At 40.8% G+C, this 27,359-nt stretch overlaps 3 protein-coding genes across 3 annotated transcripts; 1 reads left to right on the top strand and 2 right to left on the bottom strand.

The window, feature by feature from the left end:
- Positions 1-205: 205 nt before the first annotated feature.
- Positions 206-19,176, bottom strand: acsf2 (acyl-CoA synthetase family member 2). Its single transcript, XM_083903579.1, has 16 exons — positions 19,047-19,176; positions 16,497-16,692; positions 15,072-15,200; positions 14,312-14,365; positions 14,096-14,214; positions 12,833-12,995; positions 12,661-12,756; positions 10,743-10,894; positions 9,677-9,768; positions 9,424-9,500; positions 3,148-3,255; positions 2,829-2,980; positions 2,599-2,740; positions 2,342-2,452; positions 2,183-2,251; positions 206-938 (listed from the first exon to the last, which is right to left on the bottom strand). The coding sequence occupies exons 1-16, from the start codon at positions 19,145-19,147 to the stop codon at positions 876-878; spliced, it is 1,824 nt and encodes a 607-aa protein (XP_083759705.1). The 5' UTR covers positions 19,148-19,176; the 3' UTR covers positions 206-875.
- On the top strand, positions 4,834-9,356 carry chad (chondroadherin). The gene is made up of 4 exons (XM_083903580.1): positions 4,834-5,634; positions 7,556-7,719; positions 7,867-8,025; positions 8,455-9,356. Exons 1-3 carry the CDS (start codon positions 4,849-4,851, stop codon positions 8,006-8,008), a joined length of 1,092 nt encoding a protein of 363 aa, XP_083759706.1. The 5' UTR covers positions 4,834-4,848; the 3' UTR covers positions 8,009-8,025; positions 8,455-9,356.
- Positions 19,177-19,776: 600 nt separating the features above from the next.
- Positions 19,777-27,117, bottom strand: tap2t (transporter associated with antigen processing, subunit type t, teleost specific). Its single transcript, XM_083903920.1, has 12 exons — positions 26,987-27,117; positions 25,707-26,255; positions 25,043-25,157; positions 24,781-24,911; positions 24,008-24,213; positions 23,554-23,751; positions 23,023-23,151; positions 22,743-22,931; positions 22,477-22,650; positions 22,113-22,272; positions 21,065-21,201; positions 19,777-20,854 (listed from the first exon to the last, which is right to left on the bottom strand). Exons 2-12 carry the CDS (start codon positions 26,209-26,211, stop codon positions 20,660-20,662), a joined length of 2,139 nt encoding a protein of 712 aa, XP_083760046.1. The 5' UTR covers positions 26,212-26,255; positions 26,987-27,117; the 3' UTR covers positions 19,777-20,659.
- Between the last annotated feature and the right edge of the window lie 242 nt (positions 27,118-27,359).

The raw sequence follows: 27,359 nt of genomic DNA, 5'->3' as shown, positions 1-27,359 counted from the left end.
GGCCGAGTCCTTCAGGTCTAGACGGCAGACGACATCCGATCCTGCAGTCGGGCATCAGGTGGACTGCACATGTGGCCTGGTCAGACTGTAGAGGAAATTCTTTAAAGTGTTTGAGAATGTGTGTCTGTGATGCTGGCTCATGTTTGCACCGCAAAATCTTCAGTTTAAAAAAAAAAAAAAAAAAAAAATCGGTGTGTGTTTCTGAATGACATTGTGTGGGTTTAGGAGGCGCTCACCTGCCACCAAGATCAATAGGAATACGTTTATGCTTCCCGTAAATTGAAACACCCATGTCTGGCTTTAATAACAAGGTAAAAAAAAAAGTTTATTCCAAGTTTTTTTTTTTTTTTTTTAAAAGAACATATTTCTGCAGGATAAAAAAAGAACTGATTCAAAACTTTCCTGTACTGATCTTTTGTGTATATACAGCCGTATAAGACCACACATTTATCTGCAGACTGTTTTAACTGTATTTCTATTGTAAATTGGACATTAAAAGATTAGTTTGGTGTTATTCTCTATTTTTCTTTTTGTCAATAAATGTCATCCTCACAAGAATATATAAAAAGAACTTCCACCGTGTGAGTGTGAGACACTACGCTCCAAAACCAACAGTTTCCCCAGTGAAGATCTAAAGCTTTAAATAGAAAAAAAATTACAAAAAAAATGGCAGATATTATTTTAAAACAAAAATACTGTAAGTGTATTCTTTGTAAGATGGATTAATTGTTAGTTTACATGTAAATTAGCTGGCAGTGAGAACAAATACATGGCTTCTCTACAGTTTGGTATGTAATAATAATAATAATAATAATTATTCTTTGGTGTACACGGTTCACAGTAATTTAATGCTGTCCATTCAAGAGCAGTGCTCCTCATTTTTCTTTCTTCAGTCCCAGCATCTCCTCCGCCACCTCGCACAGTTTATACTTCTGGATCTGAGACGAGAGAAAGAGAGAGAAAAATGTAGTGAATTGACAGAAAGTTTCACCTCCAGTGTGCAAGCTCTGTGTCATGGTTCAGTAAAAATGAACATCTCTGGTTTCCTTTGTGGCAAAATTCATTTGAAACGATGTCTGCATCACTGAATAGACACCTGGATTCGTCAGGTTCTAATCTCTCTACGAAAGTGAGATTTAATTATGTTAAACAGTGGGATAAACATGTCCTTTTAGTGTTTGCAGTCAGACTGCAAAGCACTGTTAACACTTAGAGGATTGTTCTTGTGGAATGAGGTGAACTGAAGCAGCCGTGGGTTTTTTTATCTGATATGCAGCTCTGGGCTACTCTCACAGGATACGGCGAGTGTGCAGACAAGCTAATTGCGCCGTTTTTCCCTCCAGTCTGGGCGCGTTATAAACACCACGCCATGTCTACAGTGAATTATCTTCAACAACATCCCATTAGAGAAACACATGAACCAGAGGGGGAAGTTCATGTTTTTGTGTTTCATTTGGTCCCTGCCTGATTTATCACAGGCTGTTGAATAAACACGGTTGAAATAAAGCTGTTTTCAGTATCAAAATCACTGGATCTGATATGAGACACATGAAATACACTACTGTTCAAAAGTTTGGGGTCACTTAGAAATGTCCTTATTTTTGAAGGAAAAACTCTTTTTTTTCGATGAATATAACATTAAATGAATCAGAAATACACTCTATACATTGTTAATGTGGTAAACGACTATTCTAGCTACAAACGTCTGGTTTTTAATGGAATATGTACATCGGTGTATAGAGGCCCATTTCCAGTGTTCTAATGGTACATTGTGTTGCTAATCACGTTAGAAGGTTATTGGATGATTAGAAAACCCTTGCAAACCCTTGTGCAATGATAATAAAATATCATAATAAAACAAAAATCATTATTTCTAATCTTGTCAATGTCTTGACTATATTTTCTATTCATTTTGCAACTCTTTTGATGAATAAAAGTGTGACTTTTAATGGAAAACACAAAACAATGTATAGGTGACCCCAAACATTTGAACACTAGCGTATGTTTCACTATTCAGACTATTTGTTACACAGCTGGAGAATGATGTGTTCATAGTTATAAATAGACTAAAATGACTGCATCGGACTCATATTGGTATCGGTAGATACTCGAGTCATACAAAAGTGGTATTTGGAGCAGAATTCAGTTTCCAGAAACACTCAGACAGGATTTGAAACATTACCTTTCCAGTCATGGTGAGTGGGAAGCTCGTTACAAAAAGCACGTAGCGAGGGATCTTGAAGTGAGCGATCTGACAGAGAAAGACAAAGAGTACGGCGTGTAAAAATGATTTGTAAAACTTGGGGAACGACCAAACAAGAAAGGGGAACGTGTGCCTCACCTGATCCTTGCAGAAAGCTTTGATATCTTCTACAGTACACTCCTGTCCTTCGGCCAGTATGACACAGGCACAGACTTCTTCACCCATACGAGCATCCCTCACTCCGACAACCTGATAAAACCAAAGAAAACATATGAACGTCTTTGGCAGCGGGAAGAGAATGAGAAAAAAATGCGTACATCTTACAAAGCAAATATATTTATTAATACATATAATTCCCTGTTTGTGTTTTCTATACCCTCGCCGAGTGAGCTCACCTGCACTTCCTTCACTTTGGGGTGCGTGTGCAGGAACTGTTCAATCTCAGCAGGGTAAACGTTCTCCCCTCCCCTGATGATCATGTCCTTGATGCGGCCCTGAATACGACAGTAGCTGTAGCCGTCCATGCTGCCAATGTCTCTGAACGAAAAAGGGGGACACATCGATTTTTAACATACGTTTGTTTTGTTTTCGCTTCCGTTTTTCACAACTGCGGTTTTCCACTCACCCGGTTTTGTACCAGCCGTCTTTTCCGATGGCGTCCCTCGTTTTCTCCTTGTCGTCCCAGTACCCGCGCATCACACAGTATCCTCTGATCATTATCTCTCCTGTCGTTCCCAGAGGTACCACCTCTCCAGTGGCAGGGTTCACTATTTTAGCCTGTGGGAAAGTCAAATTAAACATGTATTGGTTTTTTTTTAATGAAGTTTGACTTCTGTCATGTACTGGGTGCACAAGTTTTTACTTTAAATTCCAACTTTTCTTCAGCGTCTTGGACACTCGTTTGAGGTTTAGTGACTCGACACAGCAACACAACACCGACGTACCTCGACGTGGTCCATAATGAAGCCGACCGTCTCGCTCTTCCTCTCCATGTTGTCCGTCGGGGAGGCGCAGAACGTCACGGGGCTGTTCTCCGTGGTCCCGTAACCGACCTGTTACCGACACAAAAACGGCACAGGGATGACAAACGGGTCGATGCAACCTCCTTTACTGAGGTTTTCACATTCACTTTCTACTCGACAGGTGTGAGCCTCGGAGCTCGGTGAGGCATGTGTTGCTCTACTGGCAACTGGCAACATGAATATGATGGAGTGGGACACAGGATTTATTTCAAATCAGTGTGTTTTTGATAAACAATAAGGATTCGTCCCTCGCCCTGGTTAGTCCAAATGATCCCACTAGTTTGTCTGTTAGTTAGAAACATAGTTGGAAAAGTCACGGACGGATTTGGATGAAATTTTCAGGAAATTGTTCAGGAACAAGTGATTACATTTTGGGAGTGATCTGAGGGGGGATTACTAATTAATCAATTACACAGATATACATACATTACATATTATAGAGTACGTTTACTCCACTACAAGCTACTAGCTTATTATAAGTCGAGCTTCATGTTGCTGCTTCAGTTTTTACAGGTGCAAATTCAAGCAGAAGCAAAAAAAAAAGAGCCAGTCTCTGAAGGACAAACAGAACCTTGAGAACATATTTCATGGAGGAGATGATATTCCCAATAAAATGCTAGATTTGTTAAGTAAACTCGAGATTCCATTTATCCTGGGTGGGTTCATCCATCTTCTTAATTCGCCCGACTGAAACCTAACCTTCCTCTGACATGAGCCTGCCAACCAAGTCCTGCTCCACTGTCTTTATTATTAAAAAGGTCCAGACGCCGCTCCCAAAAAAAAAAAAGCTCTGTTCCCAGATCTTTTTCACAGGCTTTGAAAAATTACTTGCGCTACTCAAATTGCAATCAGACCCTGACTTTTTTTTTTTTTTACAATCACAATAATAGCACACGGGGTGAAAAGGACTATTACATGTAACACCCCACTGCCTTTTCATCAGAAAGAATGCACACAGGAATGTACAGAGGCATGTAAAAAAAAAAAACTTCATTCCTGGGATGATGGAAGTGTCAACAGCATCTCAGCTCCAGCCAAACATCTGGAGACTATTATAGGTTATACAACAGCTGCACCGGAGCGGCTCCTCTTTCTTCCGCCGCAGAATGGAAAACAATAGACGTCTAGCCGGTGTGAATAAACCCGAACTGACCTTTATGCCACGTTGTTGAGAAAAAAAAACAAGAACTTTATTCTTATGATTGGACAGGAAATGTTCATGCTGCAGCAGGCTGAGCATCGGCATGTCAGTCAAAGTCCTGTAGCAAATATGAAGGCAAAGAGAATAAAGTGGGTCTGTTTTGACATCTTCCCGCTCTTTTAGGGTTAAACTCTCACAGACACTTGACTTCCTCCTGCAAACCTCTTACTCCCAACACCCTGGCAAGCCCTCCTCACTTTTTTTTTCCCCCGCAAGTAAATGTTATAAATAGTGCTGTGTGTTCTGTTGACTGGCCATCCTCCTCTCAACGTGAATGTCTCTCTGCTCTGCTCTGCACACCTTTGCTCTCCTCTCTCCGTCTGATTCACGCACACCTTTTCAGTTCAACTCGGATTCAAGAGGATTTCTGCATCGTCTCGTTCTGCTAGAAGACAGTCGAACAACGCGAGTGGACTTTAAGGATGCGTTGTGTGAGCTGGTTGTTACTGGGGACCTGCCTTCTGGTCCTGGGTCCCGCAGTGCAGGGAGTGCCAAGCCAGTGCCCGACCCTCTGCCACTGCCACGGCGACCTCCAGCATGTCATCTGTGACAGCGTGGGACTGAAGAAGATCCCGCAGGTCTCAGAGGCCACCCGCTTGATGAACCTTCAGAGGAACAACCTGGGCAGCATTCCTAGCGGCGCCTTCAGCGAAAGCAAGGGTCTCATCTCGCTGCACATGCAGCACTGTCAGCTCCGGGAGATCAACTCGCAGGCCTTCAAAGGGCTGAAGAAGCTCGTCTACCTCTACCTGTCCAACAACGAGATCAACAGCGTCAAGCCCGGTGCCTTCGACGACCTCACCGAGCTCACCTACCTCTATCTAGATGGGAACCAGATTAGTGACCTGTCTAAGGGCATCTTCTCCCCGATGATCAACCTCTTCATCCTGCAGCTCAACGACAACAAGCTGCGCGAGCTGCGGGCCGGGACTTTCACGGGCGCCAAAGACCTGCGCTGGTTGCACATGAGCGGGAACGAGCTGACCACCCTGCAGCCCGGCTCTCTGGACGACGTCGAGAACCTGGCGATCCTTCACCTGGACGGTAACAAGATGTCCACCTACCCTACTGCGGCGATGAGCAAACTGCGCGTGGTGGAGGAACTCACGCTGGGGAGGAACCCCATGAGGACCATCCCAGACAAGGCCTTCCAGAGCTTTGGACGCTACATGGAGAAACTACACCTGGACAACATGAATCTGGAGAAGGTCAGTCTGATTCTAATAACAGAAATCCTAACATGCAGACATTCAGACCAATGAATGATGCTGTGGCTAAAAAGTGTGCCATATTATATAAACTACATATAGTACATTACAATGTGACAGTGATGTTTAAATATACTACTATTTAGATTTGAGGGATAGTTTAAAATCATGTAGCGGACACAGGTCACTGTTAATTGTTTGAGATACAATGATCTTATAAGCCATATTTCCAACACATAGATATGATATAGCATGTAAATGGGTTAGGGTTATGCAGAGACCTCATGATTATTTGTGTATTTAGCTACTTTTGATTAATATTTAATAATATTTAATATTAACGAGACATTTTTTCAATTTTGCACAGTTGGGTGACAACACGTGTTAACAGGTATCCCTGCAGTATTAAATAAAACATTGATATTTCTATCACATTTTCCTCAACAATTACACAAAGTAGGAGAATAGGGTTAATCATAAAGTATAGTTCAATAGTTCAAGGCACTCCATTAGCTTTTAAAGGAGACTGGGAGGTTGTGTATGGCTATAGATTTTGTGGATGAAAAGTATGTTACAAATAATTTCAGTTATTGACTTCCATAGTTGTTGTTGTTGTATGGCAAACCTCAGCCAAACATTGAAAGCAGATTTGGGTCAAACTTAAGGATGCACATGTCCTAAAACATGCAGTTAACACATATTGTTGATGCCAATGCGGTGAAAACAATGGAGTAGTCGAGCAAAAACTTTAATATCATAAATAAAATAATTTCAGAAGGCTGAAAATGCTCCATTTCTGTAAGGAACTGAAGCAAATCTGTCTATTTTTGGCTGTCAACAAATGAACCTCAACAGCGATCAGAACACAGACGTGAGACCGTTTTCATAATCTCTTCGTCCATATCCTGCACAGCTCCGCTATAAATGCATACAATATGAGCTCTATGCAACGCCACACCACTTTTAAGACATTCCTGAATGCACATTTACTTCATGCTTGAGGTTAATCCAATATTTGAGTGTACTTGTGCCACAGCAAGGAGGGGGAAACTGTTCAATAACAGCCTTCTAACGCTGGGAGAGTGTGTGTGAGCCAGGTGGAAGCAGGAGGAGAGGTGAGGTTAAGCCTTTTTCCAGCCAAACGCAGGTATTTTAGAGTGTTTTTGTTTGCTGGACGTCAGCCAAGCGTGTCTAATTATTACACAAGTGTTATTTTCAGCACGGTGTGTTGGCCGCTTTAGCCGAGTGTGTCTCGTAAATACAGGTAAGGAGAGAGGGCGATAGAGCCAGGGTGTTCCAGAAGAGTATTTTTAGCTCGCCATCACTACAGTTGAATGGACAATTGGGTCCTTTACAAATGCCTTCCTGGCAGAGGAGCGGCCCAAAGAGGAAGGCGACAGAGAGAGAGAGAGAGAGTGAGAGAGAGAGAGAGAGAGCAAAAAAACACCTCAGCCATTTCTGGAAGACATCCACCTTCCATTGCTTCAGAATACCAAGCCTCAGCTACTTGGTGGAAATTTCCAAACAGCCTGAAATGCTCCAGACTCGCATAAAACATAAAAACGAGCGTTCAAAGCTAAGCTCCGCTCTAATCCAACCGCACAACCTCCCAACTGCACAACCTCCCAACTTGACACAGTTTGTCTGACACCTCTATGAAGCTTTTAGCACTGTTGCACGGGAAGGGGAAGTGAAAATGAGGGCAGTGACTGCCAGTGTTTGCACTGCGCTGCAGAAAAAGGATGAGAGGAGGCTTTCATCTGAGAGAAACACTGGCGAGGTTTCCCCCCCCCTACGCTGAATCTGTCTGCCTTATGACACAAGAATGACAAGTTGTTTCAGGGAGACTTGCAGTTTCTCCTTTCTCCTGATTCTCCGATGCTTTGATTGCGGAAAAACAACTCAAACTTTTCTCTTCCAGTTTGCCGACGGTGCGTTTACTGGAGTCACAGCTCTCAAGTCGCTGCACCTGGACAACAACAAGCTCAAGTCCCTTCCCAAGAGTCTCAAGTTTGGAACCTTCACCAATCTCACCCTCTCCAGCAACTCGTGGAGCTGCACATGCCAACTCGCTCCACTGCGCAGGTGGAGAAACGAGACCAATCGATGTTTTTCATTCAGTGAAGATGAACCGATTAGAATTTACTGCGTTAGAATTTGAACCGATTAGAATTTACTGCGTTTTTACTGCGTTTTCTTTCTTGTCTTTATCATTTGGCTTCTGCCCCGCAGATGGATGGACTCTAGTCGCATCCGTCCAGACGCAGTGTGCGTTTCTCCACCTTCGCAGAAAGGCAAGCAAGTCAGAGACAGCACTGCCTTCAGTGGCTGCAAGGTGAAGACAAAGACAGCCAAAAAGGGCACCCGTCATTGAAATCAACAGCCGCACAGGTACAGTATTGTGATGATTCAAAGAAACAAAATCACAGTTGTGCTGTATTATTCCTCACCTTAGTATGGCCTCTATTTAAAACCAAAAATCACATATTTCCTGTCATGGTCTTATAAAGTATAAAGTAGTATTCAGTTTTACAGTGTGGGATTCTGACCAGAGCATCTTTGGATTCAGATATTACCACATAAATGTTAAGGTGGTTTTGGAGCGGCCCACGTTTTGGCTTTGCATCATTTTGTTTTCTTCTCTCTTTCCTCCCCCCCCCCCCCCCCCCCCCCCCCCACCCTTGACCACAGAACTCTCTCCTCCACTATGTCCCTGTCTGAACTTTTCCATGTTGGCCTTTGGGTCCAGTACACCACGTACAGGTCATGGGGTCTCTGTTTGGCTTGGCTGCTGATGTCTGTGTCTTTTTTTTTCCACAGGAGAAGCTGTGAGCAGGAGCTATAATGTGCAGCAAGAGTAACGCTAACTCATTCTCCTTTAAAGACTGTCCAACTGTCGATTTGTTCAATTTGTTTAAAAAAAAAAAAAAGACACATTCTGTTTCTGGCGTGGAGAGAGAGAGAGAAATCCATGGACTGAAGTGGACACAATGCAGCTACCCTTCAAAATAAAGGTTACACTACAAATGACTACTGTGGACAAGTATGTAATGCTTCAATGTTACAAACAGTAAACAAACAAATGAAATGAAAACATATATTTTGTTAAGGATGACTCTCAACGAGTTAAAAGGTGTATCAATAAAGTTTTTGGGCACAAGGGGGCAGTAGAGCGTTATGTTTTGTGATGTCCCACTCTGATATGAGAATGTGTAAAATGGTTTGGGTCAACTCTGGATTTTGATGTCTAAGTTAACACAAAAGCTACTTCCATGCTGTAATAATCCTTTTGCTTGACCATCACGTTCACCATCGCTTTTTGTTTAACTAAAAAAATGTATATATATAAATTCCAAGCCATATATTTGTATTTTTAGTTTTACTTCAATGTTCAATGTTTCGCACAGCTAAAAGAAGGTGTCTAAAAGGATGAATAAGAGGGCCATTGTGTCTTTAATTCAAAGCATTTCTCTTATTAAAAGGACTAACATTTCTGTTGTTAAGTGGTTATTAAGTGTTTATGCTCTTTTAATGCACATGTAATTTCAATGTCTTTTCATTTCCTGGATCGCTGAAAGTGGTAAGACATACTCACATCCAATAAACTTCTAAGAAAATAAAGCTTTCATTTCGTTTGACGTATTCCTGGACTGTATTTTCCTGCTCTTGCTGAATAATAATGTCTGTTTTTTTTCTCTTATGATGTGTCTCCCCCTGCTGTGTGGAAGATGAACTGCATCACACACACAACAGAGAAGGATCGTTTTTTCTCATGAATTTATGACTTACAGTTATTTCCTTGACGCCCATGACAGAGAACACTTGTCTCACGAGTTCCGGAGGACACGGGGAACCAGCCATGACGCCTGCAGTTGACAAAGAAAGAAAGAAAGAAAGAAAGAAAGAAAGAAAGAAAGAAAGAAAGAAAGAAAGAAAGAAAGAAAGAAAGAAAGAAAGAAAGAAAGAAAGAAACCAGTCAAATCCACACACTGTTCCAGGAAAAATTTGGTCTGAAAAGCGTGCATGTATTCTTTTCCTTTACCCGTTGTCACTGATGAAAGATCAAACTTAGCAAAGTCTGGCTGGTTAATCATGTCCACGTACATGGTGGGGGTTCCATAGATGAAGGTGCACCTGGAAGGGAAAAACAGACATATTAAATGAACACATCTTCACTGACAAACCTCCAAAATAAAATAAAAACCTGACCAAAATGTGCATTCGATTAGATGTATTCTTTATCATAATTATTGCAATATCTAAAATACAAGTTAAACATTGGGACCTTAAATAAGAATTGTAAATAAAAAGGCAACACCAGATGACTTTATAGACCAGATGTAGCTAAAATCGTGTTTTTCAAAGTTTTTCGTCTTGTTGGCTGTTGTTGATTATGATTAATTAATTTTAACAAAGCAGCCTAAATGCTCTGTATTTTAAGGGTTAAAGTATCCGTTAATGCTTCTTCAAACAACTACAAACCACATATGGCCACGATGATAAGAAATTAACAGACCATTCTTATCAGTGAGGTCACAATGAATATCTGTCGCAGGTGGAGGTTAATGACATTACTGTTGGCTGTATTCCGAGTAGGAGAAAGGTTTCCGAGGTCGTGTCTGACATGCTGACTCATAACGAGGCCATGGGTCACAAAGACAGAATTCTATAAATACGGTTAAATAAAAAAAGATTCTCTTATTTTGCTAAATTATTCCCACGTGTAACCTAAAAAACCTTTTTTTGCAGAGGTAAAAGAAATCCTTGAGTATTAATTTTTTGGTTTATAGGCCTAAATCCTAATCTCAAAAGCTCTGTCTGACAGCTCACAAGATGACTTTGCTTCTTTTTAGTGCCATTTTTTCTTTCTTTTAGCTTAAAATAAGTCAGGTGACAGAGTGCAAAGTGGCACGACATCTGTGACACACATCACTATTTACCTGTTAGGGTTTAAAGATCATATCTGATATAATATCATAATCCCCAGCGTACAGAATCAGTGGTGATCACATTAAAAAGCCTATTTCAATTCTACCAGAATCAAAAACATACGTGCAGTTTACAAGAATTAAGTGTTACACAAGATTTCTGAAGAGCTCAGACGTTACCGTTCACTCTCCATAGCTGCTAAGTTGGCTCTTCCGTCGTACCCTTGGGAGGGAAAGACAAGGGAGACGCCATGAATGGCCATACATAACCCACCACCCACAGAGCCGAAGCAGTGGTACATCGGCACAGGCAGACAGATTCGCGTGTGAGGCTGGAAGGGCAAAAATCAGAAAATACAAAAAAAAAAAAAAAAATGGGGGGGGATGAGAACAATAGTGCAGCTATGAGACCTTCAAGGGTGGACCATCAACACAGATTCACTTAAATATACAGTGTGGAACATCTCAGAGGGTGTATGGAAGTGTATGAATGCTTCTAAATAGTGTAGTTGTAGACAGAGCCGGACAGTAACGGAGAACATTTTTGCGGAGTACTCATGACTTTACTCAAGTAAATTTGAGAGGCAAATATTGTACTCTTTACTCCAATACATTTCTATCAATAACCGTGAGTACCCTGGTTACTTCTTCTATAAAAAAAAATAATTAAAAAAACCACATAAACACAGTTGTCACACATTTTCATTTCTGATATTACACATTTATGTAAGCCGAGCATAAGTGTTGATGTTCTTGAGTATGCTGTGTGTTTAACACAGTCAGCTTCAAATGTGGATGCAACAAAAATCCGTGAAAACTCTTTTCAGAGGTTTGTCAGAACGTTGCCATTGTTGCCTTGTGGGCAAGTGAGAAATGTTAAATAAAGCAACATAAAAGGTAAAAAGATGAAAATGACTTGATTTTACTTTCAATTCCTTTTACATTCTTCAAGGTGTTAACATTAATAGTTTTCATAACTCTCCATGTAGGACGTTTCTATACGTAAATGTAAGCACTGTGGCAGTAGTAATGCACTATTTAGAGAATGTACTCTTGTACTCTTGATACTCAAGTATAAGTACTGAAGTACTTGTTTTTAAAAGTCCTTAAGTAGACATCCGACTATAGTACTTTTACTTGAGTAAAATCGAGCAAGGGGGTATCTGTATGTAAGAAATCATGTCTCGCCGAACAGGTTGGTTGTACCAATACTGTTCAACTTTGGGCTACCTATGATCTGCCCTTTGTCTTCTGCTGGAAGAGTCAGCCCCTAGACTACAAAGAGGGTCAGAGACTACTATCAATTATAAAAGGAGGAGGAAGGGAGAGGCTCCAGACAAATTTAATTAAATCATCGGAATCCTGTTACACAGAGACAGAAGATGATCACACGTTCATTGTTAGAAGAGACACGTTGGAGGAGACTTCAGTCCCAGACCTGGAGATGATGGGACTGATTGAGTCAGCCAATCTGCACATGTGGGAGTGGGCATACTCATTGACTGTTTGTATACAAATGTATGTATGACTATCTGGGACCAAAGAGACAACACCAGATAGAGTATGCCTAAGCAAGGCATAGGGTAAACCATGCTTTCATTGAACAATTGCAATCTTTGTAACTACCTTTAACGCAATAAACCAAAGGAATGAATCAATCTGAAAGACAAAGAAGACCTTCCCGTGTTTTTTTCTTACATGTACTTTTACTCAAGTAATGAAGCTGTGTACTCTGTCCGCCCTCTGGTTGTAGAACAAGCCTTTTATAGCGTTTCCATCTTATACTGCCTATGAAAACAAATTAGCTGTTTGATATGACTGTGATATGACCTTTGTCATAGTTTGTCTGTATTTATGGAACCCTCATCAGACGTCAGACATCTCGACATGCTTGTTCTCGACGACATGCATTTTTTGGTTTTCTGAACGCCACCATCGCTCCCTGACATGTTTAGGAAAGGGAGGGGGCGAGCAGGGCGGTTTGCATTCTGGAGCCTCGCCTTAGATGAACCGTAAATATGCAGTCAAGTCTCTCGGTGAGGAACTTTGGATTCAGATCAAATTCCCTGATGATGTGCGAGGTTATCAAGTGACTCACCCTCCAAGTGTATCCCATCCTCTTGCCGACAAAGTAAGCATTGTTGACAACGTTGTGATGAGACAACGTGGCACCCTTTGGGTATCCAGTCGTGCCCTAGAAATCCAAATTAGGAACATTATCATTATCACGTCAACGCTGACCATATTGCATATGAGACGAACGAACGAACCGAAGTGAACTGGATGTTTATAGGATCGTCAAATGAGATCTTCTTCTGCAGATCCTGCAGCTGCTGCACATACCGACTGCTGCCGGCCTGCATGACGTCATCCATGTGAAGCATTCCAGGCTGTCGACTATCCAGGACAATCACAGTGCGGAGATCTGGAAGTCTGAGGGAAACAAAAAAAACAGACCAGAACACACACACACACCAATAAAAGGAATGTTGGTCATGAGGCTTTGTCACTGTCGAGCTCGAACAAACAAAAACATGTTTGGGCTGTTTCTTGTTATAAAGTACAGTATGGTAGTGTTCAAAGTTTCACTGTGTGTACAGAGACAGAAGAGGAAGACATGTTTTTCCCCCACATTTTGAAGTTGGGAGATCAAATTCCTCCAGTGTGGCACCACCCACTCAAATCCAAATATTCACACAAAAGCCATTTAAGGCACCAACGTGGACCTTTACAGAACTTAAAGGTGCATTATGTTATAAATCTAAAGCAACTGGCCATAAAATCCTCCTAATATAAACAGAGACTCAGGAATAATGTTCATATAACAAACTGAACTCACCAACAACAACAGTACAGACAAAATATTTGCATTAAAAAAATATTTTGCAGACTGCAAATCATGTTTATGTTTTGAAATCATGTTTTTGGCGTCTCAGCTGCCGAGCAACCACGGGTTGCCAGTTACGTCAGAAAACGAAACCTAAAAGACCTCGGTATTTTGAATTTGAATGTAATAACCGTTTTTGGCCACATTCTTACATATGGCACCTTTAATGATTTAAAAAAAAAAAAAAAAAAGTACTAACTGGAAATCATGAGCTGCTGTGGGTGTGTGAATCATTTATATAAATGTGTGAATCATTTATATGAACTTTTGAACAACCCTGAAAGGGCTGCCTGAGAAACAAACAACCATCTGGTCTACACCTTTCTCTTTTAAATATGAAGTAGTAAAACCAAGTCTTTTTTTTTAAATATATAAATGGTGCCTTTGGCAGAAAGTTGGAACACACAAGAGAGACCATGATAAATTAAACTGTGACACTTGCTGCTATAAAGAGGCCTTCATATTTACAGAAGACACATGTCTAACAGTGTGCCTCTTGGTCTGTCTAAACCTCTGACTTTGCAAGGACATGTTCTTTGAGTCTTCTGTGTTCCTGTGCTGGAATGAGACATTTGCCCCACTTTGACATGTACAAGTGTTTTTGCTGTGCGTCACACTGAGGTGTGACCACATTAAGGGCCTGTACCTGGCACTCCTGATGTCCATCGGGCTGGACGTTTCGATCTCTGGGCACAGCTGTTGCAGAATGTGACAGAACTTCTGAGTCTTAAACTGTGTGGGACACGCGATGGCTTTGCACCCAACCTGTGAAAGGACGAGCAGAGGATTCTTCTCTTCTCTTCTAGTGGAATAAGAACTCTGGCAGGCATAGCAATAAAACCAGTATGGGAGCGTTACTAACCTTACGCAGGACAAACTCCACCTCCTGCAGCTGGTATGCTGGGTTCAAAGCCACCTGATGGGTTGTCAAACAAGAAAAACATTTTTTTATGATGGAGGAAAAACAAATTTACAGTATATGTGGAAGCAAGGATTACAGCTGGCCAGACTCGGCCTGTTGACTTAAGGTTTTGGTCTTAAAGAGGCCACTAAAGTACTTAGCCTTTGACAACCTAAATCCAAGCAGTTAATCTGCGAGTCTTTTGTCTAATTTGAGAGAATTATCTGAAGGTGTTTTCGAAGAGAACGAATTCACAAGGCAAAAAACATTTTGGTCAACATTAAGTCCGAATTTGAAAGGACAAACTCAAGAAGAAGCACAGTATGTCCATATGAAAGATACATTTTGAAAAGGCTCAATTGTGTCCTAAACCACTATTAACTGTAGCTTAAAGCAAACATCACTTAAATAGATGCATGTGGTGCATTTGTCGGGTCCTATTTTCAGCTGGAGCTGCACAGTTCATCACAAAATGATCAAAACTGCAAAACAATCAAGAGCAGGAGTACATTTGATTTGATTTTGTATGATTTAAATGCATCAAAATGGCCTTGTGATGAAAATGACTCTGTCAAATCTTTCTGATTCTGATTCATTTTTTTCATTGAAATTGACAACTAACGTGCAAAGATGCTCAGTTCGCAAGCTCAATGGCGGCGGAGGAATTATGTTGTGTCTTCATTCATTGCGATGAGAATGAGTTAAAACCACGCAGTCTCACCAGGATAATGCCAGCTTTGGCTGTGGCAAACTGGAACAGCATCCATTCATACGTGTTGGGCCCCCACATGCCGAGCCTGTCCCCTTTGTTCAGTCCAGTCGCCAGCAGTCCAGCTGCAAGCTTGTCCACCTGCAGAGACGTGACAAAGACATCCAGTTTGTGCCCCACAATGACCAAGGTTATTATTAATGTTCTGTCCAATCACATGGGAGACTTTGTAGATCATGTACGAGCTCTTAAATCTTGACACTCATGTTTACAGACCGTGAGATTACCTTTGAATCATCTGAGGACTTCTAATGTGTATGTGTCCTTCTATTTATTGTAGTGGTTAAAGGAAAGTGAACATGATAAATTGGATTAAATCCAAGTTGCTGTAACATTTCAGTGACATAAATAGAGTGGTTTTGACATGTATCCTGCCTCTCATTCAATGTCAACTTGAGCTCCACTCCAACAGATAAGTGACATAAATATTGGACTCATGGATGTATCATTAATCCACTAATCTGCCAGCCAAGTAGGACAAGACAGTACAAGAATAATTTAATCTCAAAGAAGAACATTTACAAATTGTACAAATTAGCAGGTGGTTTTTTTATGACTGCTGCTTTCTGAGGTTGGTTTTTGGTTGGTATTGATCAGTCTGTGCTGTGTGAGATTGGCAGGTCTCCATAAATCCACAGGCCCACACAATGTTTTTGGGTCACTTGGTGATAGATCACATCCTGAAAAGGACTTAACTTGAGACAGATGCATGCAAGCCACGTTATCCAAAGACTACACGTGGCAAAGTTATTATCACGGCACGATGAAGTGCAGAGGGAGTTCTGGGAGGAGAAACGGCAGCAAAGTTCAAAGTGAGGACACGCAGCAACAGTAGTAAGCTAACGTGCTGATAATAGCTATCAGACACAGACATATGGCCATATGAGTCCAAACATCATGTCCACGTAGATCTCGAAGGCATTAACAGCTGATTCTATCATTTTAACGGTCTGTTTGGCATCATTATGACCACAAAGTATGGAATAAAAGACCTGGGAACTGTCAGTTTGCGGCTCGGATTTGTGTCTTGCTGCAAGTAATAAACTCTGCTTTTTTTGGTTCTCAGTGGCTATTTGAGTACAGCACTAAGAAAGAGACCTACTTTTCTCCTTTTATGTAAAAGTACTGTGCCTATTTTAGCTTCTTTTAGCTTATTTTAGCCCTCTGTGGAGCCATAGCCTGAGAGAATCACTCAGACACTCCCTCGGGTCTTATAGTTTGCCAGCTGATGTCATCTCTTGGGAGGTGTGCAGGATTATTCAGTTCAAGAGGCTATGATCCTGCTCAAATTACCGTTGGGGTTTTGTCTGCGCAAAGGTATCATTCAGTCATCAGTTTATGTTACATCTATTGATGCTTGGAAGCGACCAGACTCACATCGTGCTGGAACTGTGCAAACGTTATACGGATGCCGTCTTGTAGAAAGGCCATGGCCTCCCTGTCGGGAACGCGCTCCACCGTCCTGAGAAGAGACTCCGCGACTGTGGTGTGCTGCAGCGACGTGGCTGAGGTGCCGTGGGCATAACTGGTGGTGAGAGTCGGGACGATGGGTGGAGAGTCCACGTGGATGCCGCTGGGAGGGGAAACGGGAGTTGTTAGAACAATGTTTTCAAACACTGGCAACTTTGGTCACAGCTTATTTGTGACATTAACCTCACGTAGGGTCTGGGCATCGACCTTTAATACTTTTGTGGAATCAACTGGATATCAAGACATAACTCTGTAAGCATGAATGCAGATTTTCTCCAGCTTCCTCTTTTCCCACATTTCCTGTTTGGCAGAATTAAGTAGTGACAAAATGCCAAAGGAAATAACTTTGTCACTAGCCAGTGGTGGTAGAAGAAGAAGAAGGACAAAATGCTATCAACTTAGGTCAACACAAGTTACATAAAGTAGATACCGCAAGGAACTTGCTACCCAAAATTTGCATTTACGATCCCACTAAACTGAAGTAAAAAATCTACCACATCTACCAAAGTAGCAAGTTGTAATAGTAAAGAAACATACAAAGCAGTTACTTCACTAATAATAGTAACACAATATCTGTGATGGTTTTCAATCATCCAGGTCACAGTCATGTTCAGAGTCAAAGAACTGCAGTGGCCTAAAGCTCATTTCTGAAGATACGCAACAGATGCATCAACTTTGAACATAGAAGAACTGGAAATGCATTACTGAAGATGAAACACAAAGAGTCCAATGTGTAAGGAATGAGATACTGTACCCACTATTACATCAAAAACATGACAGGGTTTTACCCTAAACTGAAACCATTCTGGCTGCGGATTCAAACAGAAATTCTGGAAAAACTGGACCCAGTATATTATATAATAGGTGTGACCACAGGGGGAGTTATAGGAAAGAGAAAAGCTCAGCACGTTTCCTTCCATAGTACATAAAAATAAGCAGATTTGGAGATTAGACAAATTGGACGCTCTAAATTGACCGTAGAAATGAGGACGATGGGTTCAATCACACGAGCAGAAAGGAAACCTTCACTGTTCGGGACGTCTGCCATGAAACGGACTCTGTATAAATATTTATCCGAGACACAATTTGTTCATGTTGGTTAATTGTTTTCGTTAGCGCTGTGATGGAAATATCTGTATTGTACACATGCAAAAGTATGTTTAAACAGTTCTTACTTGACATACTTTTGCATGAGTACAATATATATATATTGTCAGTCTTGTATTAAGCACCGAAATGGGACACTTGAGTACAGGTATGTTACCAGAAAATGACTATGGTAGAAGTTGAAGTCACTTCTTTATAATATTACTTAAGTATATGACATATAAGCATCAAACATCATTTACTGATCAAACGTGCTTATGTTTTAGAAGTAAAAAAAAGTGAGCAGTAAGGTAGGGCGAGTTGTCTTTTAACTGGAATGTTGTAGGTTCAATTCCTGGTTCTACTAGTCTATTCATGTCCTTGATCAAGATACTTAACCCCATGATGAAAGCAGCTCATCAAGACTAGAAAAGCTCTATATAAATACAGACCATAATACAAACTCTTCTTCTAAAAAAAAGAAGAAGAGGAAGTACAGATATCTGAACAACTGCATATTGTACACATGCAAAAGTATGTTTAAACAAAAAGTACTAGAAATGGCACAGACTTAGTGCTAAGAGTAATTAAACTTCAAAATATATACATTTCGTATTGGACCCTAGGTTAAAATAAATGCATTATGTCAAAAAAGTTAGTCTAAAGTTTGGATTTCACTTCCTGCAAATGCATGTCTGAACAAACCAAAACAGCAGCCGATAGCAACTCAAGCACCGGAGTCAGTCACAGTTACCATAACATGACCTTTGACCTAGTGCCGGGCACAGCGTCAATTAAAGTGATTTAAAGTGTCTCACAGGCACAGACGGACGCCAGGAATCACACAATACACGATCACATGGTGTAAACAAATCTCTGAATCTCTTTGTTACTAAAAAAAAATGTTATCTTACGTCAACACTGATGACTCCTGCTGTGTCGCATCGAATCACACAGGCTCCATTTTTTTTTTCAACCGCTTAAAAAAAATCAACAATAATAATAATAATAATAATAATAACACAAATCAATGATTTTAGACTGAATATGTCAGTAAATCAACAGCAAACTGTCTCCGGTTTAACATCCATGTTACTTATTGACATACTGGCCAAGAATGACTCGAGTCGCTGCCAAGGAATCTAGGTCGCCACTGACGGATGGATTGTTTGGCAGGACATTAATGCAAATTAACTTCATAATCTCATAATCAAGTGCAACTATTCCACTATGGGATTGTTTGTAACATACCGGGGGGGGGGGTTGTTTTCTCATGTTCACACTGATCTGCCACATACTGAGACACACACATTACAGTTTTTTTTGTTGTTGTTTTTTTGTAAATCGAATAAAAATGTATATTAGACTCACCGAGTGGCTGCAGGTAATCCCGTCCGACGTATCCATGGTTTCTGCAGAATCTTCACAGTCTTGTTAAGAACATTATGTTTCCGGAGTGAGAGGGAGATCATGGTGTGTGTGTGTGTGTGTGTTCAGCTGCTGCAGCTTCTGCAAAGAAAAACGACTGGTGCTGTGCTGCTGAGGCGTGGAGGGAGAGACACACACACACACAGAGAGAGAGAGAGAGAGAGAGAGAGACAAAGGACAAGAGGAAACTACTGCTGTGTTTGCTTCTTAAGCTCAGCCAAGCCCTCATCCAAATTGAACAAGATGTTATCAGTCAATCCTGTCCTGCTGGTGGAAGCTTGTATACAACACAGCTGCTAAATAAACCCCATAATTCATCTAATTTCAATACATACAGATATAGATATATAACATTTACAATGTACAGACTTGAATGTGGATACTGAGAGTTCCAGTCCAAAGGGGTTGGAGAATGAGCAACAACTCCAGATAATTAGCTCTTCTCACAGATGTCATCACTGTTTGGACCAAAAATAAAAGTCACGTGACACATGCATGATAACAGATAACCGTTAGGGCCAGAAATAAATAATTTGAAATGAAACAATCGAGACTTCAATTTCGGTTTAGATTTGCGGGATTGAACAAAAATAAGTTGCATTCACCTTTGGAGAGATTATAAGCATTTTTATACATGAAAGTCACAAAATCCTTCTTACATGAACTAAAGCTCCACCATCAGCAAATAAAAACAACACTCCATCTGTACAAATAACTTCTTTAAACCCTTTAAAAAAAAGGAGGATTAAAAATACAAACATCTTTGTACATGGAAACAGTCTCTTAATGGTTCTAAATGAATGTGAGGATTTGCACCTCCACCGTCCAACGTTTCACTATCAAAGTCAGCTGTGGATCAAGTGTCATGTATTGTAATTGTAATGGGAAAATTACAGTATAATATGATACGCATCATGAAATGTATCCGCATAGCCTTTTAATGTGCCTTGCCTTTTACTCTCAAGGTACTATTGTCCATCTCTGTGCTTGGTATCACTAGATTCCCAGACTTTGTCTGACCGACCAACTGCTGCCCACAGTGGTGTGTGTGTGTGTGTGTGTGTGTGTGTGTGTGTGTGGGGAGGGGGGGCGCTGTATATTCCTCTTACAAGATGAATACCACTCACAAAGACAGTCACATACAACAGTATTATAATGGTGTAAAATAACAATAAAAGAAAAAATACTGCACACATCTTCGTAAGCTGCTTCTCTAGGGAGAGAGAGTATCTGTTGGGATTCAAACTAGCAACCCTCTGGTTAAAAGCCAAGTTCTCCTTCCGATAGGCCATTGGCAAGTGACAAAATATAAACCCATTAGAATTATATATTTTACATTAAATCATGAGTAGATGTAAAAAATAAAACCCCAATGAATAAACATTGGGTGCTGATATGTCCTTGGGCAAGGCACTTAACCCCATGTTGCCCACATTATGTGAATGGCAAAACTGTAGCATAAAACAGCTTTGAGTGGTCCTCAAAACAAGAAAAGCACTTCACAAATACAGAGCATTTACACGTCTTCATAACACTGAAAAAACAGTGGATTTCTGTCAGATGAGTTGAGAGAACTTCTCCTCTTTCAAACGATAGTACAGTCCTCGCTTGGCCATGAGCTGTTCGTCTGTTCCCTCTTCCATAATGGTTCCTTTCTCCATGAAGATGATGTGATGAGCCTTCTCCACAGTCTTCAGCTGATGAGCCACGATCAGGACTGTCCAACCACAAGACAGAATCTCCTGCAAAACCTAAGACACAGACACCATCATATGTCCTGTACTTCATATGTCCTATCATTATCAGATGCTGTTGAAGAAGAACTTAACTGAGTGTCCCATAGACATGACAGGCAGTGAAACCGATTTCTTTTTGCGACCAGTGGTGTTGCCCCCTGGTGGCTATTCAATACATTGCTACTTCTGGGCTGAATTAGCATGCAATGACCATGTTTTACTTACAGCATGCTGTGCTTCAATATCGAGTTTGCTGGTCGCTTCATCCAGGATGAGAACCTGAGGATCTCGAACCACAGCTCTGCTAATGGCGATGCACTGTTTCAGTCCACCTGCAAGCTTGCTGCCACTCTCTCCAACCTCTGTTAAGACGACCAATGGACATTTAGTTGGAAATCAATAAATGAGGTATTAACACAGTCATAATCAGCTCGTGTCAGAAAAAAAATCTTCCTTTGCTTTGATATAAAAAAAATTATCTCACTACTCAAATACATTTTCTGACTGGAATCTCACTTTTCTGCACCAAAGTCCACAGAGAAAAATCACATCACAGTGCAGAAGATTTGTTGATCCACTGCTATCTTACTGACAGTGTCTTATTTTTGTTTTTCAGCACACACCTGAGCAAAAAGTACTCAAAATGTTTAAAATTGGATTGAATGTGTCCAATCTGGAAATGCGTCACAGTTCAAAGTTCACTTGGCTCGTTTTTATGAACAAAAAGATTTTATGACTATAATAATAATAATAACACAGAGTCCTAAACGGAATTGTGCTTTAATGTTACTGAAGCTAAAAAGTTTATGAGAAATGAAATATTGGAATGCACGTTTGTAGGAGTGATGACATTTAAGATGTTTCTTGAATGCATCTTGAAGCTGCTCCTCTTAGCTCAACACATTGTGAACCCTGAATTACCTTAACTAGCTCTCATGCACTGGAGTTTAGAACATTTTATTTCAAAAGGCTACTTGAATATTTGATGGATTGAAACGCTAATCCTGGGTGACATCACAAACAGTTGCAGCTTGGTCCTACATGGTTCATGAAAAAACAAAAAAAAAATAAAGCCTGAATATGTGACCTATGAACAACCGCTATATAATGAGTTGTGTATTATTCCCACGGCAATTTACCATGGGTACATCTGCAGCACATCTGTGCTGCGTGAGCACTAAGGGTTAAAGAAAAATAATGACCATCTTGTATGGTATTAAAGGTCGTATGTAAGACACAATGTAAGGCACCCAATCATGGACAGTTTCTGTACCTGTGTCATATTCATTTTCCAGTTCAGATATGAAGTCATGTGAGTTGGCCTTCTTCGCAGCGTCTTTCACTTTCTCAAAGCTGCAGTCCTTCAGGCCGTAGTCAATGTTGTGCCTCACCGAACCAGAAAACAGCACAGGAGACTGAGACACCATGGCGACCTGAAAAGTCGAAAGGCATGCTTGTTTTTGTGATTCACTGGCTGATGGAATTTATGAGGTGGAAAATTGTGCTACAGGATTTCATGTATGACAATCTCATAGAGAAACAGCAGACAATTTCACTAGCGTAAGGTGCAGAATCATGCTTACATTTGTTTTTTAGGAATTCGCATTAGAATCTACATCATACTGAGCTGTCACTACCTTATTATGGAAGTAATGGTGTTGATAATGGTGCAGCGGTTCTCCATCCAGCAGGATTTGTCCCTCGTCAGGTTCATACAGTCTCTTCAGGAGGTGGATACAAGAAGTCTTTCCACTGCCACTGGGACCAACCAACGCTGTTATCTTTCCTGGCTTCAGCTCCATTGAAACTGACTGGACAGGACAAGTTTGATGATGTCATGATGAAATTGCAGCCTAACATTTTTTACAAAACAAAACAGCAGGATAGAGTAACAAACCGTCACCTTCAGAACTACTGTATCTTGAGCTGAGGGATAGGAGAAGGTGACATTTTGGAAAACAACTCTTCCTTGGAGCTTCTCAGGAGCCAACTCCCCTGCCTTCTTACACTTTGGTGTCCTGTCAAGATAGCTGAACACTTTGGAAATGACTCCAACTGTGGACAATGTATCTCCGCAGGAATACAAGATCTCCTGTGAGAACAAGAAATAATCAGTGATGAGAGGCACGCTGCACAGTATTCTATGACTAAGACATTCACTACTTATCTGTAACTTGGGTCACCTTTAAATTGGTTGACATGGGTTTCTGGTATAAGAAAAAAGACACCAGATTTCCAATGCTGAGTCGGCCTGAGGAAATGAGATTGCGGGCCTGAATCAGCATCAGTATCGTTATCACCAGACTCACCATCTAAATGGACACAGAAAGAGCGGTTATGAACATTCGTAAATCACACAGACTCCTAAATTAAATGGTGCTTTAATCTTACTGAAGCAGCATCCTACACATAGACCACAAAAAAAAAAAAAGTTTATGGGAAAATTACATATTTATGCACGTTTGCAGAAGTGATGAAATTTAAGATGTTCCTTGAATGCATCTTGAAGCTAATCCTCTTAGCTCAACATGCTGTGAACCCTGAATTACTTTAACTAGCTCCCATGCACTGGAGTTTAGAACATTTTATTTCAAAAATGCTACTTGAATATTTGATGGATTTACAAACTCATTTTTTAAACAGCATTTTTGGGTGACGTCACAAACAGTTGCAGCTTGGTCTGCAACATGTTTCATCCACTGATGTCGTCTTACCCTCCGTATTATGAGGAAGATTACGCTGTAGAGCCGCGAGCGTGTCTTGACAGCGCACATCTTGCCCAGAGCCTTGTTATACCTCTTCACTTCATCTTCCTCTGCGTTAAAGCTGCGGACTGTACGAATGCCACTGATCGTCTGCTGAACCAGGTCCTTGTTCTGAGCTTGACATTCCTGCATCTGGTCCTTCAGCTCCTGTTTTGACGAACAACAACAGGCCGATTCAGTAAAAAGGAACTGCATTCATCAGATAAGACCCCATCTAAACATGTATGAATTCGGTCAGGTTGGTCAACCCTCCATCTGACCTCATCATTTTCTTGTGGAATTCCAGTTGTATGATGACAATACAGATCCTTTTCTTTACTTAATCACAAGGCAAGGCGAAAAAGCACACAGCCTACGACTGCTGGACGATGACTGATAAACACTAAGAAGCACCCACACTTACCTTGGACAAGGTAATGTATTTGTTCTGCAGTATGACCAACAGTGGCATCTCTATGCAGGTGATCACGGTGAGCTCCCATGACAGGTCTAACATCAATATGAGCATGAGGCAAGTCTTAAATGTGCTGCGAACCAGCACGTTGGCGTTGAGTGCCACTGTGCGGCCCATCCGGTCCACATCGGAGTGCAGGCGCGAGGAAAGGTGTCCTGGAGAGATTTAAGAAAGACAACCGTGATCATTCAAGTATCAATATATGTATAAAAAAGAGCTAATGAAATTGGTCCCGTTCTGTAATTTCTATATGGTTTTATACGTAGATGAAGCAAATGGGCAAAAATAATGCACACGCAGACACAAAAATGATTGACCTGTTAAAGGTGCATTATGTAATAAATCTAAAGCAACTGGCCATAAAATCCTCCTAATATGTCACAGAGACTCAGGAATAATATTATATAACAAACTGAACTCACCAACAACAACAGTACAGACAAAATATTTGCATTAAAAAAATATATTTTGCAGACTGCAAATCATGTTTATGTTTTGAAATCATGTTTTGGCATGTGGCGCCACCTACCACCATCTACCAATCATTGCATTCAGTAGAGTCTCAGCTGCCGAGCAACCACGGGTTGCCAGTTACGTTAGAAAACGAAACCTAAAAGACCTCTGTATTTTGAATTTGAATGTAGTAACCGTTTTTGGCCACATTCTTACATATGGCACCTTTAAATCACAGCGTTCACATTTATATTGGATGTGTTCCTCACCAGATTTGTTCTCATCAAAGAAGGGCACCTCCTGCTGCAGGAGGGTGCCAAACAGCAGATGCTTCAGTCTCTTATTCAGTCGGGCCAGGCTGAACATAAATATCCCTCCTCTCATGCCAGAGAACAAAGCACTGTCAAGATGGAGAAATGGCAAACGTTTGGCTTATTTATTATTTTCCATTAACTAAAAAAAAATCACACTAAAGCAATTATGTTGGTTTGAATGTTGCGTGAAAATACAGTACGAGTTTCGTTCGATTACCTTCCAAGACAGAGAAGTGCCAGCTGCCCAACGGTATAACAGAAGCTAGAGTGAAGCTCCTGACCCCGAAGCATATCAATTACTTTTCCTTGATAAAATGGAATAAAGGATTCACCTGTGAGGAAAGATGAATATCACAGATGGCATAAACAGGGATCCAATGCTGCATCTAAAGTTTCTGTGGTGGGATCACATTGAGGTCCTTAAAATGTCATCCTGTAAATAGCAACAGCAGCATCTTAGAGGATTTTATGCAGCTGTACTTAGGCAACTAGACTTGCTCGAGTTCCATGATGATGTTTCACTTTTCATCTGAGAGGCTTCTTCCTCTTGGAGACTAAAGATGCAGTCAGAGCTCTGAGTCACAATCACTGGTGCTTTCTAAAAACCTTCTGTGGTGACCAATCACTGTGTTGTTTTTAAGTTTATGGGCTGTTTTTTTAAAGGGATGCATGTGCAGTATGCATTTCTGTGCTTTGGGCTGATTTGTATCGCAGGATGAGAACGTTGGAATAAACACACAATGACATTGACAGTTGGATTTTTTGTCTTGAGGTTTGTGACATCAGCAAAAATATAGAAAACAAGACGGAAAAGTAGTAGAGTCATATACTGGGGATTCACTATTTGAAATATAGTAATAAAATAATTATTTCACACTTACAGATAACTCCAAAGATGAGAAACACAAATGCTAGAATCAGGTAAAAGCTGTCCGGTCTGAAGTATTGCAGCACTCTCATCAGCAGCTTTCTGGCGTTTTCTTTGTTGTTGACACCTTTTCTCTTCCCATTAGCACAGAGACCCTTTTCCCAAACTAAACAGGCCAGCGATGAGCTCATCGGGCCCAAGAGCAGCACGTTGAAGTCAGGAGATGGTCCCACATAAGCCTCTGTGGGACCTGCCAGAAAGATCCGTGCACTCGCAAGCACAGGAGAAAGGAGGCAGAGGAGCGCGACAAACCTGCAGAGCACAGGCTGGGGCTTTCCATCAGCCAGCATGGAGGTGAAGACATGGAGAGCAGCCCACTTAAGCACACCAAAAGCCCATAAAAGTGCCAGCGGATCACAAATGGTGCACTGCAGCACCACCAGTCCGGTCCATAGTGCCAAAGTCAGCACTGCATCAAAAAGAATAATGAAAACTCCAGTTGCTGCCACTTCTCTCATTTTACTTTGGTGGATGGTCAGCCTGCTGGGGGCTGAATCTGATCCTAGAACACAAATAAAAATATTGTTTTTGTTACGACACAAACTACTGATTACTTTGTTGGCTACATAAAGAAAAGGTAAGGTAGATCATCCATAGATATTCAAGACAATGAAAAGCGTGAATTCCTGCATAAATACTCAAAAATCTTACAACTTTAAACATTAGTAGAGGTGGTACTGGGCTTTTGTAACAGGTCATTGTAGTAAAAGCAACTGTGTAATTAATGATCGATGGTGGGCACTGTAAAATATAGCTTTAAATGTGAATGTTTATATAAGATACACTTAGAAACGCCCATTTATCATTACTTTAATGACAGTATCTTCAGTATTTGCACATGTTATTTACATAAGTGATTATTTACGCATTCATATTGACCTAATTCCTGTTTCAATATGGGCTCAGTGCTGCTTTAAGTGTTCTTAATGTTGCTTTGCTTGGTTTGGTAAAATACTAAAACTGAATACTCTTGTAAATGAGAAACTTAAAGAATTTATACTTTTTAAGCAGAACTTGGTTAAATAAAATGACCAAGTATCGACATACTATTTCTTTCGTGCACTATTATTGTTAGCAAAACAGCTTCCACTTCACAGAGAACAGATGCAAAACGCCACACAACAGTACGACATTTTGAGAGGCCCTGTTGAATTCACAACGTCGCATTCACCAAAAAGCCAACATTTATGCAGCTTTTCTTCTGCACTGGCGCTATTTTCTGGGAAAACTTACCTTGTGTTCGCCTTCCTCGACTTAGCTAGCGACCAACTGCTCCGTCATTCACTTTCACTTTCTTTTTCACTGGGGTGACGTATGAACGGTGATTCATGGCGGGAACTAAAGTAATAACACTCGACATATCAACCATATCGACCACAGTTCACGTTCGCTTTTTAGTTTTATTTAAGTTCTGGGGGGTAAGAAGAGCTTTAAAGACGTAACAAACTGAATTACTGACGGTGAACTTAGTTTTGCCACAAGATGGCGGTGTTGTTTTTGATTACATTTTTTCTATTCTTCTTTATGTTGTTGTTGTTTAATGGCGAATTGCACTCATTCGGAGCACTATCGCCACCTACTGGTGATTTTGTATATATAAGCTTGT

This window comes from Microchirus variegatus (genome assembly GCF_963457635.1).
Source record: "Microchirus variegatus genome assembly, chromosome: 17".
NCBI classification, from domain to species: domain Eukaryota; kingdom Metazoa; phylum Chordata; class Actinopteri; order Pleuronectiformes; family Soleidae; genus Microchirus; species Microchirus variegatus.
Note: the sequence above shows the minus strand (reverse complement) of the source record. Positions and strands in the feature narration are given on the sequence as shown.

Coding starts and splice junctions, on each gene's coding strand:
- acsf2 (XM_083903579.1), bottom strand. CDS start 19,147: ATGATCTCCCTCTCACTCCGGAAACATAATGTTCTTAACAAGACTGTG. Junction 2,741..2,828: donor GACGGCTGGTACAAAACCGG/GTGAGTGGAAAA, acceptor TTTTTCGTTCAG/AGACATTGGCAGCATGGACG. Junction 2,453..2,598: donor CCAAAGTGAAGGAAGTGCAG/GTGAGCTCACTC, acceptor TGGTTTTATCAG/GTTGTCGGAGTGAGGGATGC.
- chad (XM_083903580.1), top strand. CDS start 4,849: ATGCGTTGTGTGAGCTGGTTGTTACTGGGGACCTGCCTTCTGGTCCTG. Junction 5,635..7,555: donor ACAACATGAATCTGGAGAAG/GTCAGTCTGATT, acceptor TTTCTCTTCCAG/TTTGCCGACGGTGCGTTTAC. Junction 7,720..7,866: donor CAACTCGCTCCACTGCGCAG/GTGGAGAAACGA, acceptor TCTGCCCCGCAG/ATGGATGGACTCTAGTCGCA.
- tap2t (XM_083903920.1), bottom strand. CDS start 26,211: ATGAGAGAAGTGGCAGCAACTGGAGTTTTCATTATTCTTTTTGATGCA. Junction 22,651..22,742: donor AAGATACAGTAGTTCTGAAG/GTGACGGTTTGT, acceptor TGTCCTGTCCAG/TCAGTTTCAATGGAGCTGAA. Junction 21,202..22,112: donor GGAAAATGAATATGACACAG/GTACAGAAACTG, acceptor TCGTCTTAACAG/AGGTTGGAGAGAGTGGCAGC.